The sequence below is a fragment of the Culex quinquefasciatus genome, chromosome 3, assembly GCF_015732765.1.
Source record: "Culex quinquefasciatus strain JHB chromosome 3, VPISU_Cqui_1.0_pri_paternal, whole genome shotgun sequence".
In the NCBI taxonomy this organism is placed as follows: domain Eukaryota; kingdom Metazoa; phylum Arthropoda; class Insecta; order Diptera; family Culicidae; genus Culex; species Culex quinquefasciatus.
In genome coordinates this window covers 82,386,165-82,408,860 of record NC_051863.1, presented here as the reverse complement: position 1 = coordinate 82,408,860, position 22,696 = coordinate 82,386,165, and the positions used below count along the sequence as shown (strand labels likewise).

Below are 22,696 nucleotides of genomic sequence, written 5' to 3'. Positions count from 1 at the left end.
GAATAAGTAACAACATTGGGGTGTTTCTTCTTTTATTTTGCCACTACAGCCAAAACGCTGAAAAAAACTTGGGATTTTTTTTTTAAAGAAGCCGAAGAATCGGTCATTATCATATATTGTAGCATGAATTTGTTCTGAAAACATTTTTTCACTGATGCTAAAAACAAATATTTTAATTATCTCGGATTCATGTCAATATAGTTTTGTTTTTAACATCAAAAGTCCTTCTTTTTTTTTTTTTTTTGCAGGCCAAGGATTGATACCTAAGAGCATGCAATGGCACTGACCTTGTTGCGTGCTCTTCGGTTGACGTCCACGTAAGGAACATCCTGGAAGGAGCGTAACTAACTACATCCGTAGTTCTGTTAGATCATCCGAATTATCTTGATCAGAACAGTATAGCTCTGGTTCCTTGCGAGTGTCCTATTTTCTTACCTCCACGTTGGCTTGGTTTTCATGATGACCTAGCTGGTGGCCTGTGGAAACGGATCGTAAACCTTTGACCACCGCGGGTCAGAGTCGAGACGGCTAAAAGAAAGGGGCGCAACAATGTTGGAAAGGGAAGTAATTTGTGATTGTAGACGGTATTGTTTTGATTCGCAGTATGTTGAGTCAACTGCTGTGGATGTACCTGAAACATCGCACAACGGGGTTTCTCTTCTTTCCGTTTTTATCTACCATTAGAGAGCCTGGAGCTTGTTAGAGAACGGACATCTCAGGCCTGAAGTGCCAATCGAGGCGCGGAGGCTGTCAAGCGGAGGTGCCTATCGAGCAAAATCCTTTGTCTTTTGCTCGATTGGTACCTCCGTTTGAAAGTTCTCGTGCTTCGATTGGTGCTTTTAGTTTGAGATGTCCGTCCTCTAATAGGCTCCAGGCTCTCTATCTACCATCTATATTCTGTTTATTTTGTTTCACTGATTCTCTAACACGCCTTCTGTTTATAATCGTCCATTTGTTTTCGATTTTATTTTCTTGATTCTCTTATTTCTCAACGCTTTTCCACTCTATTTACTAATTGATGCTGCTGTAACAAACTGTCTGTTTTCCCTTAATTTGGTAGCGATGTGAATTTTGTTTATCTTTATTTAGCTATTTGAATATTTTTTCATCTGCCCTATAAATTGCCCTTATACAATCTAAGCTTGTTTGTTGCCTCTATTTATTAACTATTGTTTATTTCTTTATCTACTTCATTAATTACTATCTTTCTTTTACTATTGATTCTTCAATAATATATTTCTTTCACTGTCCATTGTTTTCAATCTTCACCCTTTTCTTTAAAACAAGTGAGGTTTGAGCCCTTACTCAATTTTTGGAATGATCAAAGAATCAACAGAAACATTACTATTGTACTTTTGAAAAATTTTTATAAAATGCTTACTACCAAAAATTGTAACAAAACACCGCGACAAAAGAAATAGCAACATATAAACACGACTCAACACTAGGAATGATTTCAGGAGAAAACAATACACAGTAAAATAACAACTAGTTTTTGAATTCAAACTAAATATAAAACAGTGTTTGCTTTAATGAAAGTTGTTAGGCACACTTTAAACGGTTAGGCGCTTATACTTACATCAAACCCTACGTAATGTACCACCCCCGGCCGAGTTAAAATGCGTAACCGGAAAAGAAGGTGTGCATGCCTGGCACGAACACTCAAAGCGTGTTCTAGCGTGCTGCTCGTACTGACTCAGAGCAAGGGTGAGATGTAGGTGTAAGGGCAGTGCGTGTTCGTCGGGAACCTAGTGCATAAGATCGGTCAAGGCCCGTTCTTACACTGAAAATTGCGAATTGCGAATTGCGAACATCAAAAGTCCTTCTTTTTATTCGGATATTGAATTCCAAAGCCATGAGGACATAACCGTGAGTAAATTCAATTCTCTAAAAATTTTACAAAGGATCAAAAGAGATAAGACCTGGTTCTAAAAAGTAAAAGTAACATGTCAATTTAATTTTTAAATAGTAACCAAGTTAGCTCAATATTAGTTGGGCTTAAAAAAGCTTAACAAACAGTTTTCTTTTGTTAAGGATATGTTTTTTTTCTGAACATCCTGATGAATACTTTTAAAATTGAGTATAATATTCAATGACTTTCCTTGAATTTCGATAAGGATGGCAGAGCGATTGCTCTATTTTTCCACATTCCCCACGCTAATGATTAAGTCTTAAAAATACATTTTAACGAGATAAAAAAGTCTTAATCATAATTTTAATTAATTATTTGCATAAACTGAATATTATAATAGTATAAAAATAATAAAACGTAAAAATAAAAGCCATTGGAAAGAAAAAAGCTTTTAAAAATGTTTTAACATTGAACAGGTACTTCATTCGGGCACGAGTCGCCTCTGCGAATTATCTTGATCAGAACAGTATAGCTCTGGTTCCTTGCGAGTGTCCTATTTTCTTACCTCCACGTTGGCTTGGTTTTCATGATGACCTAGCTGGTGGCCTGTGGAAACGGATCGTAAACCTTTGACCACCGCGGGTCAGAGTCGAGACGGCTGAAAGAAAGGGGCGCGACAATGTGGGAAAGGGAAGTAATTTGTGATTGTAGACGGTATTGTTTTGATTCGCAGTATGTTGAGTCAACTGCTGTGGATGTACCTGAAACATCGCACAACGGGGTTTCTCTTCTCTTCATTCTCAGCTACCACCTTATTCTATTTTTATTTTGCTCTTCTGATTCTCAATTCTTCACTGATTCTTCTATTTAATATCCAACATTTGATTTTAATTTTACTAACTTTTGGTTCTCTTATCTCTCAAAGCTTATCCACTCTTTTCTATCAATTGATACTGCTGTAACAAACTTTGTTTTTTTTCTCCTTAAAAATATACTTTTCCTTAATGTACTAGTAATATCAAGTCTATTTATCATTCGCCTAATCTTTTTTGATTTTATTGCGAATTTATTTATTTGAATAATTCTTTATCTGTCCTATAAATTATCATTACTATAATCTAAGCTTGTTTTGTATCTCTATTTATTAACTATTGTCTAATTTTACATCTGATACATCTAGCTTCTCATTTTTATTCTTCAAAATACGTTCATCATTCTCTTACTATTGATACTTGATTTTTATAACATAAATTCTCTTTTACTGTCAATTGTTTTCAATCTTCACCCTTTTTTTCAAACAAGTGAGGTTTGAGCCCTTACTCAATTTATGGAATGGTTAAAGGATTAACACAAATATTACTATTGTATTTTTGGTAAACTTTTATAACATTCTTAGGACCAAAAATTGTAACAAAACACCGCGACAAAAGAAATAGCAACAGATAAACAGACTCAACAATAGGGAAGATTTCAGAAGAAAACAATACACAGTAAATAACAATAAGTTTTTGAATTCAAACTAAAAATAAAGAAGGTGTGCATGCCTGGCACGAACACTCAAGCGTGTTCTAGCGTGCTGCTCGTACTGACTCAGAGCAAGGGTGAGATGTAGGTGTAAGGGCAGTGCGTGTTCGTCGGGGACCTGGTGCATAAGATCGGTCAAGGCCCGTTCTTACACTGAAAATTGCGAATTGCGAATTTTGTTTTAAGGTTGACCCCTGTGGGTCTCGTGGCGCAGGGGTAGCGGCTTCGGCTGCCGATCCCGATGATGCTATGAGACGCGGGTTCGATTCCCGCCTTATCCACTGAGCTTCTATCGGATGGTGAAGTAAAACGTCGGTCCCGGTTTCTCCTGTCTCGTCAGAGGCGCTGGAGCAGAAATCCCACGTTAGAGGAAGGCCATGCCCCGGGGGGCGTAGTGCCAATAGTTTCGTTTTTTTCCCTGTTACACTTAAAAGCACAAGCTCAAGCATTTTTTAAACGGGTCATGACTCATTTTTGTACTAATCGCTATTATCTCTCTACGTTTTCCAGGTGTCAGCTGTGATTCCTGTCTAAAAAGCAACTTTCGCGGTCGACGGTACAAATGTTTGATCTGCTACGATTACGATCTCTGCGCCATTTGTTATGAAGAGGGAGCCACCAGCACGCGACACTCGGCAGACCACCCAATGCAGTGCATTCTAACGAGGTCCGATTTCGAGTTGTACTATGGCGGCGAAGTGCTAACGCCGGACCAGCCACAGTCGTTCACCTGTCCGTACTGCAAACGGATGGGACTCAGCGATTCGGCCCTGCTCGAACATGTCAGTTCCGAACACACGGACACCGGCCTCGAGGTCGTCTGCCCCGTGTGTGCGGCCCTCCCCGGAGGTGATCCCAACCTGGTGACGGACGATTTTGCTGGCCATTTGAGTCTGGAGCATCGGAGCGGCTCGCGAGATCTTATCTCATTCCTGATATCCTTTTCAAAGTGTCATGTTTCTTTTAGCGAATAAGATTTCTTTCAGCATTTTTAAAACGATTTTCCTTAACCAATTATAATACGACGAACCATCAGCGATTCGGCATGGCGGTGTTCGGCGGATGCCACACTCGGGCCGCGCCCTTGGGGGACCCCGCTCGAGGCGTTCCAATATGCACTTTAGCTCGTCGGGAGGTGGCCTATCGGCGCTGTCCCCCTCCGGTCGGGAATCGGTGGATCCCATCGCAGAGTTGCTGCAGCAGCTGTCCAGCGTACGCCGCGGCGGAGCTCCACAACCCTCGCAGCTCCAGCAGCTGCAAATGCAGATCCAGCTCGAACGGCAGCAAGTAACTGTAAGTATGCCTACTGGGATCAGGCAGTAGATATCGAAGCAAGCAACGCCATTGTGGTTGTGTGTTGACTTCTGCCAAGTGGCACACAAGTAGAACCAAATTTTAGCAACAAAAACAAAAAGTCCTAAAATTACCACCCCGTGTTTATATCGTCGGGCATTCGGAAAATTGCAAGTTCTATTTACCACCGCTGCGAGCGGGAGAGAAGGGTTTTCCTGTCTGACCAGTATCAGCGTCGTTACTGGTGCAGTTACGCGAGCATAGCCGTACCAAGCGGCCAAAAATTCGCGAATCTGGTCAACAGCAGTTCGGTTAAGGAAAAAAATTCAAAATTTTGTCCACGTCGCCTAAAATTAATCCACTCGGTGGTGGGTGCAAAAAATGAAACGCGCGCGCGCAGCTTCTCAGTCGTAAAAATAAGATTTTTGTTTTGGCGCAACAAGCGACGCGGAGGCAGCATCAGCAGCAGCAGCAGTACAAGCTGACCAGAGTACAAACGGACGCAAATTGACGCACTCTGTTTCGATTCTCTGTTTTGTTTTTTGTTTTGGGTGGGAGCTTAGACCAACAATCCCATGAACCACGGCCCAAGGATTCGCAGAAGTCGCTTCGATTTGCCATCATCGACGTCATCGTCCCTTGCGGCGGCCGTTCTCGCGCGCAGCAGAAGAAGTGAAGATGAGATACGCAGCCTGCAGCAAGTAGTAAACCAACCGAACCCGTGATCGGTCGTGATTTCGTTTGTTTGTGTTGTTGTGAAGAAAGAGTCACGGAAAGGATGCACCGTCCACCAAAGTCATCAACGCCATCCGTGTTCTAATAGCTGTTGTGAGAGTGAGAGTTGCGCTATAAAACCCTTCACAAACACAAGTATCATCTGTGAATAAGCGCGCGATTTACTTACTACGAAGATTGCAGTTCTGAACTAAACTCGAACGGAACGTCCCAACAAACGACTACGATTCGGTTTCTTTGTTCAATGTTCACGATTGCCTCGAGCGCGGTGACGACACTATGGACCATCGTGCTTGAGGGAGCCTTTCTGTGTTTTCTGTTGGGCGTCATCATCTGTGCTTATGTTTCGGTAATTGCATAACATTGCTAGAGAAAAACAACGTTGTAATTTCGATATAGGTAGACTACTTTGCGGTAATCCCATTTGAGTTTTAGTACATATGCTATAGGATTCAAGCGTCCCAACAAAACCGTTTGATTCGAACGATTCAGACTCGATCGTTTCGTGCCTAATTTGATGGATTGCGATAAAAAGTTTTGTTTGTACGGAAATATTCAAAAACAAAGTTGACGTTATAGCTGTCGGTAACTATTGCTAGTATACCAACCACGGATGGGGAAGTAAAACGTCGGTCCATTTTCGTAAAAGAGGTTTTGGGTGACTCACCACACATAACCTTCGGACGCCTAGAAATGAGCAGAAACTTGCAACAGAGACCACAAAAGACCCGGGGGTCGTTAAAGTGAATTGCTTTGCTTTTTTTTGGTCTAAATCCATTCTAAAGCCCAAAACCAAGGGTGTCCCATTCTGCCCCCCCTGGTCCATTCTGTCCAGACTCGATTAATAATAATAATAATACAGTCGACTCTCTGGTTGTCAATATCCAAGGGACCGTCGAGGAAGAGAAGCATCAGTTTACAGAACGATGCAAAATGAAGACTCGATTGAAATTTGTTTTTTCGTGCTGACCAGCTATAGGAGAGAATCATGGCAACGTCCAGCAAACAAAAACAAATAAATGTCAATCACCCTTCTAAGCTTCGTTTCTCAAAGAAAAATGTCTATGCAAGCCAAGAGAAAGTAAAATTATTGACAACCGGAATAGATATTTGAAGCAAATAGAATCCAAGGGACCGTCGAGGAAGAGATCCTTCAAGCAAGAGAAAATATCGAGGAATAAAGACAATCGAAGTATGCAGTTTGAAGGGACTGAAGAATTCATCGATACATGGAGCATTATTGATATCGAGAAGATCGACAGCCAGAGAGTCGACTGTAATAACAATAATAATCGAATCTTGAACAAAAAAAATCGGATTTTTTCAGCAAATTCGAGTTCTGCAACCTTATTTTTGTCAAATTTGAATGGTTGATTGCCAATTTAACTAAAAAATGCATTTTTTTTTTTTTCAAAATTTCATTGTCGTCATCGTCGCAGCCGAAGCCGCTATCCACCGCGCCACGAGGCCGGCTTTTGTAATTACATTCTTCTAAAAGCTGAGGGTTATTAACGTGGCCCGCGGACTCATTTTGAAAGATCATGTAAAGTAGCCCTTCGACCCATCCATAACATGATTTTAAAATTCTTGTAATTTTAGACTATTTTTTGTGAACAACTTTATTTTTTGTTTGTTTATCTTAAATAAATGGTTTATCCATGCTTTGATTGCGACTATATGACACAAATATTTTATTGAAAAATATATTTTAATGAAAGTTTAAATGTGATTTCAAATAGCGAAAACATAAGGATTTACTAATTAAAAAGTTACAACGAACCATTTCTTTCTGGGCTAAGCCTCAAACTTGTTTTACCCGAAACGAAACTTTTAATCTCGGGATGCGAATTTATGACATTTGTGTTATGAATGTAATTGTCAAACATCTGATCAAAAAAAATTGAAAATTTTATTGGAATTTGAAGAATAATTGTTGAAAACCCCTTTTGCAATGATATGAGTTTTTTTTAGGCACACTAAAAATATTTTTTATGTTTTCCCCTTTTTTAAATAATAATTAAAATTCAAAGAAAAATACAAGTGTGTTCAATTGATTTTTTCTTAAATTTTCATTATACCGTCAGTGGGGGTGACTATGGGTCAAAAAACGATACACCTCTCGAAATTTCTTAATAACAAAAACAATTTAAATAACATCGAAAATCATTCAACGTAGATTTGTTCTTAGATAGTTTACTAACATTTTCCCAAAATATGGTGGATTTTGATGAACACTACCTTAAATTCCAATAGTTTGAAAATTGACCCAATCTCACCCCTTAGAGGGGGTGACATTGGGTCAAATGAAACTAAAATGATGCTCAAATACAACGATATGGTAAAAACAAGTCATCCAACAGCGTTTCTTGTTCGAGGGAATCGTATTGACACGCTACAATGTTTGAAGTGGAGATTTTGAAACATTTGGGTAGTTTTCGAGCAATTCTAACAAAAATATTAGAAAAATGATTTTTCGAGAGGTCATTTTTGGCCAAAAACGTACCCCAACTTTAGACATCTGCCAAAATAACAGGATTTGTTCTAGGAACGAGATTTTTTTAGCGAAGTCATCTTAAGATGTCCCCTACATAACCCCTTTAACAGAATTCAGTTTCATTGAGAATAACCTGAAAAATGGTAAAATCCGTAAAAAATCACTTTGACCCAATCTCATCCCCCAGACCCAATGTCACCCCCACTGACGGTATTTGAAAAATTACTCATCTTAAGCCACAAAATGATCAACCACCCTTAACCCGTGGTATTTTAACTTTTATCAAACATGTTTGCAGAAGCCAATTGCAATGAAAAGCTCATGGATAATTTATACATTTTTTAAGTTTTGTTGGTTTTTATAAATTTAAACCAACTGAGTAGAAGCTTCTTTGAACAAAACTGTCATTTTTTGTTCTCTAATATTTAAATGACGAAAATTTAAAAATACATAGAGTTATCTAAAAAAAAATCAGCTTATCAAAGTATTCTCAGTCTTACAGATTGTAATAACGTAATTCAATTTATTGCATAATCTTTTTTTCACAGTTGGCCCGCAAGCTCATGTGAGCTTCAAATTTGGCCCGCCATTCCAAAACTTTGAGCACCCCTGCTTTAGATTACAAGGGTTCATACTTAAGCTTGATAATGAAAAAAAGACAACGAAAAAACTTTTTTTTTTTTAGATTCGATTATCCGAAGTTTTGATTTAAAGAGCTTGTATGTACATATTTTTTAAATGTTGAACAATTTTTTTTGAATTTACGATTTTTTTCGTCAAATTATTTAAACAATTAAAAAACACACCGCTCACGCTCAAATTTGAGTAGGCTTCCTCACAGTAAACACTCTCGATACTCACCGTGAGTGTGAGGGCTGAGTAAATTTACTCATATTTGAGTAAAATGAGGGTGTGAGTAGGCCGTTTCCAACAATTTGTTATTTACAAAATCAAGGACCACATCAATCCAAAACCAAGTGTCTTTATCAATCGGTTGTACATTCGAGGTAGCGTCAATGTCTATAAATCCGAAGGTTATGTGTTGGTTTTAATGTGGTATCAATATTGTTTTTGTCTGTCTGGTATTTTTTTTTTTCATTGCTTCAAAAGAAACCTTGGATTGTCAAAGTCCAGCGGATGGGCAATTATTTCATAATTTTAAAATTGGTGACCGGTCGAATCCGTTGTGGATTGACCTACCGCAGGAAAAATCGGAGGCCACAGACGAAGGCAGCTTCTGCGGGTGGATGTTGGCAGACATACCAAAAGAAGGTGGCCGTGTTGCTGTGCAACTGTGGCCACTCTCGGTCGCTGACAGTTCTATCAATATGTCTTGACTAAGAACCAGGATACGCCAATCGAGCCTCAGCGGCCGCCGGTGGCCCTAGCCTAAAGCTGTCCAAAGCACTGGATCGGCCTTTTTAAGTTTTCAGTGAATCTCCAAGCCAAAGCCAGCGGTGGCTACTGCAACTTCTCTGGCATGTCCCGATCCTTAACCAAAACACATTTGTACAACTGTCGACGACCGGGAGTGGCCACTAGGGTGGTCCAAATCCGGACTTTTTTGGGGCTACCCCCTGAAATCAAAGATTGACCCATCACTAGGCTAAATTCCAAATTTGAGCTCATTCTGACCACGGGAACCCCTCCCTCCAATCGCTTAAAGTTTGTATGGGAAAATTCGTCAAAATGTATGGAGAAAAGCAACTGTTTTACTTTTTTACCTGTGGAAGGCGCCATAATTATCCGATTCTCACCATTTCTCAAATGTAGAACCTTCATTAAATTTAGAACAACTTTCCCGAAGACACCATATTTTTAGGTTTTTTTCCCGCGAAGTTATTAGCGCCCAAAACTGACCCTTTTTGCGCGGCAAGCTGTAAGGGGCTACCTAACAACGATGTTTATTTCCAATTCGTACACGCACGTGCTCTCTCTCAGGTTCAAACTCTCTCACGAGCTTACTCGCCTGCCTGCCTGCCTGTTTACCTACAAGCGCGCGCTGTTTCTCTGCTTGGACTTTTGTCGTCGTCGTCGTTTTCGTTTGCTATCCGCTGCGCTGCGTTTCTGGCATGTTTATTATGATTTTCAACTAAAATAGCAGGATTGTTTTGAGATATATTTGGCATATACATTCTTAAATTATGTCAAAAATAAAAAAAAAACTGCGCTAAAAAAAATGTTTAAAGAAAAGACAGCTTAGGCTCAGTTAACAAAATACAGCAAATGTAATGAGAACAAGGTTTGTTTGTTTTCCCAAGCATTACACGCAGTTTTTCGTATATGCTAAAGAAACATGATAATGATTCAATTGTTTTAAAAAAATCAGGTAATACAAATGTTGTTTCTTTAGGTAGTCTGCTTTAACAAAAATATACTTTAGTACAAATCAAGACAATTTCACAATTATTGCTGCAAATTCTCATTCATACTCTTTAGAGAGTATGAATGAAAATTTGCAGCAATCATTGTAAAATTATTATTTAAATTTTTATTTTAGAGTTATTTTTTTATTCTTTCTGGAAATTTCTTTCTATGTTCCTAGACCAGACGTAGCAACAAATATTGCAACTGTTTATCATTTTTTGTCAGTTTACCTGTACATTTTTCGATTCAGGAAACATCTCTTTCTGCACAATCGTTAACTACATTCAGATCAGTTTAAAAAAAATCTAAAGAAAATTCCTTCCTTTTTTATCTAAAAAAACAGCATGGTATTTCTTGTAACAAAAGCAGATAAATTAAAATCCAAAGCGTTTGCAAATAGGTTTGGATCAGAACAGATGACGATTCATGGATGAACTAATTCATCAAATTTGTATTCTATCTCACACGCTCTTATAACATGATATCTATTGTTGTGTTTTTTTTTTTCGTTTTGTTGATCACATATTACATTGAATTTTATATCTCAAAACAAACCTGGTATTTTAGTTCAAAATTATAATAAACATGTCAAGAACACATCGCAGCGAATAGCAAACGAAAACGACGACGACGACAAAAGTCCAAGCAGAGAAACAGCGCGCGCTTGTAGGTAAACAGGCAGGCAGGCAGGCGAGTAAGCTCGTGAGAGAGTTTGAACCTGAGAGAGAGCACGTGCGTGTACGAATTGGAAATAAACATCGTTGTTAGGTAGCCCCTTACAGCTGGTCGCGCAAAAAGGGTCAGTTTTGGGCGCTAATAACTTCGCGGGAAAAAATCCTAAAAATATGGTGTCTTCGGGAAAGTTGTTCTAAATATAATGAAGTTTCTACATTTGAGAATAGGTAAGAATCGGATAATTATGGCGCCTTCCACAGGTAAAAAGGTAAAACAGTTGCTTTTCTCCATACATTTTGACGAATTTTCCCATACAAACTTTAAGCGATTGGAGGGAGGGGTTCCCGTGGTCAGAATGAGCTCAAATTTGGAATTTAGCCTAGTGATGGGTCAATCTTTGATTTCAGGGGGTAGCCCCAAAAAAGTCCGGATTTGGACCACCCTAGTGGCCACTTACCTCAGCAACACGGCCATCCACTGCTGGTAGAGCTGTTAAAATCCACCCGCAGAGGCATGCCCCGTCTAAACAACCTCCGACCAATCCGTCGGTAGGACAGCTGGAAGCTGACAACAAACTTTGTGAATAAAAAAATTAAACTCGCTGAAAAAACAGGTTATAATCAGGATTTGAACCACTGTGATAAAAAAAAACTTCTAATTAATAGCACTGCGACCAGTCTTCCCGAAACGCGCGCACGCCGTACACGCCGTACATGTTTTCAGTGCAGATGAACCTTAAACACACCAGGCTGCCATGTTCGAGTTCTCCCCGCACGGCGCACTCAAGTTTACACGCGGTGTAAACACGGGGTGCACACCTCGGGTACAACGCCGTGCGAGTGAAGAGCGTGTTAAGAGACGAAAAAATGATTGCTTCTCACTCTCTCTGTGGCAAACACTGTAGTGTGACTGCAGCGGAGAATGAAACACCGCTTTACAGCAGAGGGAGCGTGAGGGAACTATTTTTGTCTCTTTTCTGCGTCGTCGGCTTGCACGGGGTTTGTACCCGGGGTGCAAGGTTCGGTTTTAAGGGCCCACATCAGCCGGGGAAGTTGTTCTCTTCTTCTTCTAAAAATGTTGCATGCGACATCACGAAGAAATGTCGTGCAACATTTTGAGGTGGTTGGATTGTTCTGTAGAGTGATTTGAAGATGGTTGATTGAAATACCTTTCAACCATTATTGGTTTAGTACACTTTTTTTGTAATAATTCGTGATTTTACAATATTTTTTTGAATATTCGGAAATAATGCAACACAAGTGCAACAAGCAATTCAGTTGCGCAGCGCAAAAATGGCAACAGCGCACCATTCTTGGCTGCTGCTGCTGCACACGGCCAGCACAAAGCGAAGACAAAGGAACGTTATAGGGTAGACTTCACATTTTAGCTCTCTATTATGAAAATACATTTTAGAAAGTTGATATTTTCATCAACATTTTTACTAACATATTGAAAATACATGCGCAATAATGTATCGTTTGCTAATAAAATTTTGAGATGTCTCACAAAGACCAAAGCCCATTATCATCCCTTTTGCTGAGCAATTTTTCCTTCTCAAACTAAAGATAAAAAAATGAATAGAAAAAATGCTAAATATATTTACAATTGTTAGAGCACACTTCAATATAAAAAAAATTATATATTCTAGATTACTATTTTATGTCTGTGATCAATCGAGTGCTTGACCCTATTCCAGCAGCAGAGGCTCGCCATGAGTATTGTTTTGAATTTGATCGATTGTGATTGGCTGAAATTTCAAGCACGTGGTTCTCGTGTGTAAACAAACTAACATACTCTCGCGCATGGATATCTCTATACGCATCCTGTCTTAGTAGTTGAATTGTTTCTAATTTTGATTCAATGGAATGCATGATTTTTGAGTTTTTTTTTGGCAAACTGTGGCTGTCCACGTGACTGGTAACGGAGTTTTTCACGTAAGAGTTTTTCATGTGATTACTCACGTGACGACTCAACCACGTGTCTAGCTACTCACGAAAGATGACTTTGGACGTTAGGGGAAGTGTCGTGAAAGTTAGAAGATTGTTCCAATATTGTGTTGTAGTTCAAAGTAGATAATCGAAGAGTTTTCAAATGCTTCGAACCATCGAATCATGAAAAATAACGTTTCAGTAATATTTTTAATTTTTAGTTCAGCAAACCTAAATAAGAACAAATTTTAGTAATTTGATACGATACCAAATAAATATACTCTACAATCAATAAGTACCAAACAAAAAAATTACAAAAATACAAAATAGGACCATCCACAAACCACGTGGACACTTTATTGGGAATCTCAATCCCCCCACCCCCCTCTCGGCAATTGTCCATACAAAAAAAAAATGTATGGATCGTGGACAATCGCCATACCCCCCCTCACCACTAAAGTGTACACGTGGTTTCTGGATGGTCCCAAAGTACAAAAATACAAAAAATACAAAAATACAAAAATACAAAAATACAAAAATACAAAAATACAATAATACAATAATACAAAAATACAAAAATACAAAAATACAAAAATACAAAAATACAAAAATACAAAAATACAAAAATACAAAATACAAAAATACAAAATACAAAAATACAAAAATACAAAATACAAAATACAAAAATACAAAATACAAAAATACAAAATACAAAATACAAATACAAAAATACAAAAATACAAAATACAAAATACAAAATACAAAAATACAAAAATACAAAAATACAAAAATACAAAAATACAAAAATACAAAAATACAAAAATACAAAAATACAAAAATACAAAAATACAAAAATACAAAAATACAAAAATACAAAAATACAAAAATACAAAAATACAAAAATACAAAAATACATAAATACATAAATACAAAATACAAAATACAAAAATACAAAATACAAAAATACAAAAATACAAAAATACAAAAATACATAAATACAAAGTACAAAATACAAAATACAAAATACAAAAATACAAAAATACAAAAATACAAAATACAAAAATACAAAAATACAAAAATACAAAAATACAAAAATACAAAATACAAAATACAAAAATACAAAAATACAAAATACAAAATACAAAAATACAAAAATACAAAATACAATACAAAAATACAAAAATACAAAAATACAAAAATACAAAAATACAAAATACAAAAAATAAAAAAAATACATAAAATATAAAAAAATACAAAAATACAAAAAAAATACAAAAATACAAAAATACAAAATACAAAAATACAAAATACAAAATACAAAATACAGAAATACAAAATACAAGTACAAAAATACAAAATACAAAATACAAAAATACAAAATACAAAAATACAAAATGCAAAATAAAATACAAAAATACAAAATACAAAATAAAAATACAAAAAAAATACAAAATATAAAATACAAAATACAAAATACAAAAATACAAAAATACTAAAATACTAAAATACTAAAATACTAAAATACTAAAATACTAAAATACTAAAATTCAAAAATTCAAAAATACAAAAATACTAAAAAACAAAAATACAAAAATACAAATACAAAAATACAAAAATTCAAAAAAAATATTTGTATTATTTGTATTTTTTGCATCATTTGTATTATTTGTATTATTTGTATTATTTGTATTATTTGTATTATTTGTATTATTTGTATTATTTGTATTTTTTGTATTATTTGTATTATTTGTATTATTTGTATTATTTGTATTATTTGTATTATTTGTATTATTTGTATTATTTGTATTATTTGTATTATTTGTATTATTTGTATTATTTGTATTATTTGTATTATTTGTATTATTTGTATTATTTGTATTATTTGTATTATTTGTATTATTTGTATTATTTGTTTTTTTTTGTTTTATTTGTATTATTTGTTTTATTTGTATTTTTTGTATTTTTTGTTATTATTTTTATTATTTGTATTATATGTATTATTTTTATTATTTGTATAATTTTTATTATTTGTATTTTTTGTCTGATTAATAATTTTGTAATTTTGTAATTTTGTAATTTTGTAATTTTGTAATTTTGTAATTTTGTAATTTTGTAATTTTGTAATTTTGTAATTTTGTAATTTTGTAATTTTGTAATTTTGTAATTTTGTAATTTTGTAATTTTGTAATTTTGTAATTTTGTAGTTTTGTTATTTTGTAAAAATTATCTAATTTGATCATTCTCTTTACCAGTCGATAACGACGTGAATGCCAAAATAAATCCAAAACCATGCCTTTGATTGCAATGAGTGCAACAAAACAAAGCTTACACACACGCACACACAATCACACACCGAGGCCAGCCGGGCCGGCAAGTTAGCAGAGAAGTTATAGGGTCAATAGTACACCAAAATTATCAAAATTTTCAATAGAATAAACACTGTTCATTTTTGAAATCACTTGTGTTATTTGAAGCTTCAAATTACATTTTTATTACATAAAATTTCATTCACGGGATTAGACGTGCGGGCGCGTTTGAGAAATGTCGTGTGTGTCGTGGCAGCTTTATTTAAATCGCGATTTTAGTGCGAATTTGAAGGATTGAGCCTTCTTATTTGGTGTCATTCGGTCGGCCGTGAAGAGTTTGTCGCGAAAATTGTGGAGTTTGCCCGTTTTCCTGCATTATTTGTGCGTTTTGAGCATTTTTTTGTCGGTGGTGACGTTTCTGGCCACTTTTGTATTTGTTTTTTTTTTTTTGCGAGCGCCGTCGTGAGTGAAAGCATTGCACACGGTAGTGTGACCTGACCTGAACATTGAAGTGATCAACTTGCATGCAAGTATTGTGCGGTGTAATAAGATGGTGTTGGTCAGCCGATGACTCCCCCTCTCCACCGTACCACAGTGTTGATGTGTAATGTACGAGGGTGTTTGTCGTGAGCTGTCTGGCGGGCGCAAGAAGCGGTATTTTTGAAACGCGATCGGCTCGGTGAAGGAGTGATAGAGACGCGGGGTGCAGAGTGCAACTGGCGAGAGGGGAGCCTACCAAACTTCCACTTGCTGCTGAAAGGAGGCTTGAAGAAGGAAGCTGTTTCTTATTGCTTCCAGTTTGTATCCTTTTCAAAGAAATTTCTAATATTTATTTCTTAAATGTTTTACTTTTTTTCGAACGTTTCTAAATTCGGTTAAATCTCCTCTTGTTTATAGTTTTTTTTTTCAATTGAAACTATCGAAATTTCTTACAATCTCTACACTCCTTCTACTAAAACGCTGTACTATACGCTCTGCCTTATTTCTTTTAATAATTTTTTTTTTCAGCTGATTATGAAGGTAATTTACCATATAAAATTTATTTATTATATTCATTTATTATATAACATTTAACTATATATTATTACACTAAACACAACTTTCACAAAAATAATGCAAAAAAAAACAAACGGAGCGTTTGGTACGGTATGTCCACGCATCCTTCCTCCCCTGTAGATTCTGAGAAATGTGATCCGTTCTCAGAATCCTCTCTGCGGTAAACACAACGTAGTAGGGCTGGCCGCTTTAATTTTTGTAATACTTTTTCGGGTGTTCTCGGATGTACTACAATTATTAATAATGACAAGAAAAGTGCTTGGGGCGTAATCTAATCACAAGACTTTCCAGCATGCTTTCATCGGACTGGCTGCGTTTGTGTGAGATTAGATTAGATTAGATTAGATTATTACATAAAATTTCATTCACTTTTTTTCTTCAGGTTGCAAAATGTAAATGCTGAGCCGAGTACGAATTGTACGCTTCCATCTCGCTGTGGAACATCAATAAATTTTATTAGAGTGTAAAATATTATTACATAATTTACTGTTGGCATTATTTTAGTCAAAAAATATTTTGAAAGACATTTGTCGTCCAATATTTATTTTCCTAAAAGCGTACAAAAATATGAAATCGGCCCTATTTGGCTCCTTTGTTCTCGCTGTGTGCCGCGTGCTGGCCGAGTGCTGAGCAGCAGGCTAGCATGGCGCGCTGTTGCCACTTCTGTTGTATGCAATAAAATTGCCTGTCGCGTGCCTGTTGCATGATTTGGGCTGGATAAAAATATTTTTTTGTAGAATATTTACTATAAAAAAACGAAAACTCATATCAAAACAAATTTATATTCAATGAATAGATAATTGTCTTGAGAAGCGCGTACCAACTTCCTTTTTTGGACTGACAATGTGGTTTTTACCCTGTTGGGGTTACACGATCAAAAACCAATATGTAGAATGCAAAAACAGCATGCAACATTGAACTCTCGGACCCAACATTGAAACAATGGTATTGTAAAAATAGTTTTGCTTAGTTGCAAATTGTTCAGAAATTAAAACTCTAGGGGCTAAATCAAAAATCATATCGATATGTTTTGTAGTTTTCGAGATATAACAGTTTTAGAAAAAAAAAATTCGAGGACGGATTTCCGGCTGATGTGCCTCGTTAAACCCGAGGTTCGTGTGCGCGTACAAACTGTACACGGCAGAGTTTAGGTTTGCTTGTACGCGTGCACACGCGGTGCTGGTGTTTGATCGAGTACAGAAAACAGAGAACGCGGTTGAACGCGGTGCACGGGGATCACTGACTGCGACTCTACCATCAGGACTACTTTTTCACTGTTGGGTGAACAAGAAAATTACCGATGTAGAGTTTGACATCTCGAAATTTGTTTTCTAAAATAGCCCTCATGAGCGCTCAAAGCCCTCTTTGTAAGTAAATGAGGAAGGCCCTCACACTCACCGAGAGTGATGAGTAATTTACTCGCAGGTAACTTAGTTTTTCCTCATAGTTGAGTAACTCGTAATAGATGATATGATTGAGATTAATCAATGTTGTATCAATGCCCTGACCAAATTGAAAAGATACATATTAGTATCGGAATGTAGTGTTCACCGATATCCGTATATAGGTATCTAGTATAAAATCGTAACGAATCAACATTTTCGGTTGTTAGGCAGACTAAACAAAATAATATTCCTTCCTCCTGAGGTGATTGAGGCGCAAATACCACGCCAAACCCCTTTTCCACCCAACCTTCGCCAAAGATGTTAAACTGTATTCTTTCCATTCCTATAACTAGTGTGTCAACAATCATCTTTTCGTACGCGTGTGTTTAGTAGTTGTTTAACCTTAAAAATGTTGATCGTTATGTTTGAAAAGGTGTTTACAGTGAAAATCGATTTCCTTCCTCGCCAAATCACCCTCGCTAATGTTTTCTCTCCCGTGTCTATTTTGTCCCTTTTCAAGGCCGCTCGCCAGCAGTTGGAGCGATTACCACGACGTCAGCAGCAACCGGTAGTGTCCTCGGCGACGAATGCAACCGGTGGCGGCAGCAACGCGTCCGCATCCGGCGGAAGCGCCTCCACCTCGCAACAGTCCAGTTCGATTATCACACTCAATGCCGGCGGCGGAGGCGGCGGCGGTTCTCGCGATGCCCCGATTGCGCCGTCGTCCTCGCTGCCGATGGTTTCGTCCGGTGGTCTCGCCGCCTGCAACATCCTGGGCGGTGTGTCGGCATCGGCCGCGGCCGCCGCTGCCGCTGCTGCTTCGGCTGCGGCCTCCCAGCAGCAGTCGCAGTTCCTGATGGCACGCTTCATGGTGCCCAGTCTGGACGATGCAGAGCTAGCACAACTAGAGCGTGATCGTGCCGATAGGTATGGGATGCGGGTTGCAGTCTACAATTGTTGTCTAATCACCAATCACGTTTTATATTTCAGATCACAATTTGTTCAGTCGTTGATGCTTTCAACCATCGCCAATGTCCAGGCTTTTAGTAAAAATGCAGAGTCTAATGTGACCGACGAGTTGAATTTGTTGAATTTGGGAAACATCAACAACAGCAGCCTTAACAGGAACACGAAAAAGTGCACCGGTGACGCTGACGAGCAGCAGGATGGTGCGGCGAACAACAACAACGGCAAGGATGAGGGCAATTGTGATAATCTGAAGCAGGTCGACAGTGATAGTGGCGCTGCGGACGAGCTGCAAAACTTGCATCCCCCGCAGGTGCTGTCACGGGTCAAGGGTAAGTCATCGTCCAAGCCAGGGTCCCAGGGAGGTGGAGGAGGCGGAGGTGGTTGCATCGATAGACGTCCACGCCAGCAGCAGCAACAACAACAGCAGCAAGCCGCCAATTCGGCCAAAGCACGCGAAATGAAGCAGGCTAACTCTTCTGCCAACACGCCGTCATCGATGTCGTCAAAGCATATGCCCGATCCTAGGTAGTGTTGCGTAACGAAAATTGTTTAAAAGTTAAAGAGAAGAAGGCAAAAAAAACAGGAGTTAAAATACACAAGATTACACTATCATCAAAAACCTATCTGTATGAATATAGTTCGTGCAGTAACGGCGCGGAGTGGGCAACTGTGAGTGACTGGAGAAAGAAAATTTGCGAACGGGGTAAAACTTTAAATAAATTATTAAAATAGAAGCAAAATGTAATTGCAAACATATATGTAACATCTTAGGCATTATTATTACTGGAACGAAACACTAAACAAAAAAAAACAACCACAAAATATTCAAAAACCCATTGATAAGGAAGCCCTAGTGCAAGCAAGAAACAAACCATTTAAATGAAGATAACAAAGAGTCATCTGTACGTTCTAAACTCTACTTACTCAAAGCAAGGTCCGAGTGTCAAAAATCCCTATTCGTCGTCGGAAACTCGCTGCGATTGGACAAAACTGCACATATTAAACAACCGAATCAGACGCGACTACGCGATAGCCAAGCACCGCTGTTCGGTAAACGCAATGTGATTAGTGGTTTATTTTTCTCTACAAATTCAACTGCAGCAGCAACAACAACAACAGAGTTGTGACAAAGCGAACGCGCTTGTCCACAAGCACGAGAGTTATTTTTCTTTTTGTCCACAGTATGTCCCATATTTGCTGTAGCTTGTGAGAAACAGTGACACCGAGGTTGCCAACGATGATAATATGGTTATTTTGGCACTCACATGAGAAACTTCTCACAATCGTGACTGACTAAATGGGTGAAGAACCTTTGAGTGCACTGTGGGATTCTTTACTCACGTGAGTGTCGGATTAATTCATCAATGCGATAATTTCATCGAAAAAACAACCTAAACACGATTGTTTCCAGAAAAAAAAAACAACTGTGTAGGACATCAGCCACACGTCAGCTATCTTCCTCCTCGTTTCGATTGAAAAAAAAGAAAAAAAATACACAACTTTGACCGAAGCAAGTCATTGGAGTAGCGATTACAAATAGATATTAATTTTTAATAATTCAATACAAAAAACAAATATGAGTAGAATGGAAGAGAGAAAAAAAACTAACATACGCGTCACACAGCGAAACAAAAGAGAGAGTACATACATGAAATAATCAATTGAAGAAAATTCAACAGAAAAAAAACTAAAATCGTCACGCCAGAAAAAAAAAACACTTTGTGAAAAAATTCAAACGTTTGTTTCACTTTAAAATTTGTACATTTTGTTGTCAATTCGAGCGGCACACACACACACACATTTACGCTTAGAGGTATGATTAAAAGTGAAGAAATGCAAATAACCGTTCGTCCCGAAATATACACTCACACACATTGAAAACGAAGTAGTTTCCGTTTGAGTTGCTTCATACGTTTCCCGTTCCTTATAATTTCGACAAAAAAAAAACACATTATCGTACTAAAAAAAATAAAATATTGTGTCCACTAAGCGACAACATGTGTACCCGTCATTCTCTAGGTAGGAACGCATTGTTGGATGCAACAGAAATGAAAGCAAATTAATTCGGTTTCCAAATTTACCCCGCCTGCAACTATTTATTTATTGTAAACAAAGCATCTGATTAAAGTCTTACTTTGGGTTACTCTTTTACAAGATCATACATAAATAATAATTATTAATGCATAAAAGTATATTTACTAGTGCTTGTATAGAATTTAAATTTTAATAAAATGATCTATAATTACAAACAAATAAAATTCAATGTTAAAACTGAATAAAAGAATGGAATGTTTTTTTACTCCTCGACATCTCTCCGTTTTCCTCAATGTTCTGTTGGTTTGAAAAAATATTCCCAAATTTTCCTATTTGATTGGCTTGATGATCTTTACCTAGGCGCTGCAATCGAAATCTCAAAAAAAAATATCTCTTTTGGTATCCAAATAGGGGAACTATACCATTTCTCAGCCTTTTTCTATTATCGGCCTATCAGCACTTTGATCATGAATTACAGCTTTTATACAGTGTTTTTGACTGTTCCAAAGTAATAAATAGCTTGTTAAAACATCTGAAAATGTTGATTTAATAGCGGAAAACAGCAAAAGTGGTGAGAATTGGTCGAACGGTTAAGAGTGGGTATATTTAAATTAACCAAATTAACGACCGAAACTATGGCGGGATTAAAACCCACATCCAGATCGTTAGTAACAAGAAGCAGTACCAATGTTAGCTACAAGGTCCTTGAGATAGTAGGTGCCTCAAAACACCTTTCCAATACCGTAGACCGTTTGGTTACTGTTCCTGCAAAAAAAAAAAAAAGAAAAACTGCAATGCTTATTACGAACCCTATTTTTGTTTTGGTTTGCTCAAGGTTTGCTTAATACTACTTCTAGCAAAACATTGTAAAAGAGCCGAAGTCGAAGTGTAAACAAAGAGTCTATCCTGCTCGTTCCTAAGGTAAATATCAACTGACGTGAGCAGGATGGACTCTTTGTTTACACTTGGGCATCGGCCCTTTTACATTGTTTTGCTTGACTTGTAGCGTATCGAGGTTTTTAAGCAAAGATGGCGTTCGAATGGTGAACGCCCGAAATGTCGAAATCACGCAGTGGTACCAACATTACGGAAAAAGTGTGCCATGACAACCACATTTTTTTCTCTAATGTTGGTGCTACTGCGCAATTTTGACATTTCGGGCGTTCACCATTCGAACGCCACCTTCGCTTAAAAACAGGGCCCCACATCACCCGTGCGGGAAACCGATAATGGGGTAATTCATGCGTTCCAAACTGTCAAAATTCCAAAACGTCATTGCCAATCTTCGGTTCGCTGCTTTTGTTCGTGTTTGAAGTTTCGGACCGAGACTCTGCTTAAAATCCTGGATATACTTATAAGAGTCAGGATGAGCATTGAGTCGCCCCTCGTGCCTGTCATTCGAGCGGACAGAAGCACACAGCCACACTGATAATCAACATTACACACTGTTCAGTTCACTTTTACACACTTGTATGGGATTTTTCAGTTCAAGTATGATTACACGAAAGTGTGTAATCATACTTGAACTGAAAAATCCCATACAAGTGTGTAAAAGTGAACTGAAAAAGGTGTAATGCTGTTTACCACACTCAAATTAAAAAGTATCCTTTTTTTCAAGTTCACCCGTCGTCACCCTTTAAAAGGGTATCGAAAATGTACTGAATTTGACATACCCTTTTAAAAGGGTGACGCCGGGTGAACTTTAAAAAAGGATAGAAAGTATCCTTTTTGAGGATTGAAAGAACCCTTTTGAGGGATACTTCTGACTTTGAGTGCAGTGCAGTGCGAGTCGAGGAGAGGGATCGCTTGTGTAAACACACGTTTTCGCGGCACGGAATAAATGTCTTAACTAAATAACGGTGTTTTCGTACGTTACACTACTGCTGCTAAGTAATTTCAATAAAATTTCTTTCCAACTGCAAAGCCGGCTTAAGGGGCTAAAAAAACAGCAAATTTCGTTTATTTGTTACGTTGCGTTACTAGCGAAAGAAAATCTACTATTAAGCTATTTGTTGCTTGATTTTAGTTGAAAACGTATTTTTGAAAATGTATTTGAGCGTCAACGAGCAGATATGTCA

At 37.4% G+C, this 22,696-nt stretch overlaps 1 protein-coding gene across 1 annotated transcript in view; it reads left to right on the top strand.

The window, feature by feature from the left end:
* The window catches only part of LOC6038945 (E3 ubiquitin-protein ligase KCMF1), a 30,832-nt gene extending 10,301 nt beyond the window's left edge, over positions 1–20,531 (top strand). Inside the window, exons 2-5 of the mRNA XM_038264874.1 lie at positions 3,887–4,311; positions 4,400–4,669; positions 18,136–18,542; positions 18,606–20,531. Coding sequence (XP_038120802.1) covers positions 3,887–4,311; positions 4,400–4,669; positions 18,136–18,542; positions 18,606–19,113 — 1,610 coding nt within the window. The 3' untranslated portion in view covers positions 19,114–20,531. The remainder of the gene's footprint in view (positions 1–3,886; positions 4,312–4,399; positions 4,670–18,135; positions 18,543–18,605) is intronic.
* Positions 20,532–22,696: the final 2,165 nt, after the last annotated feature.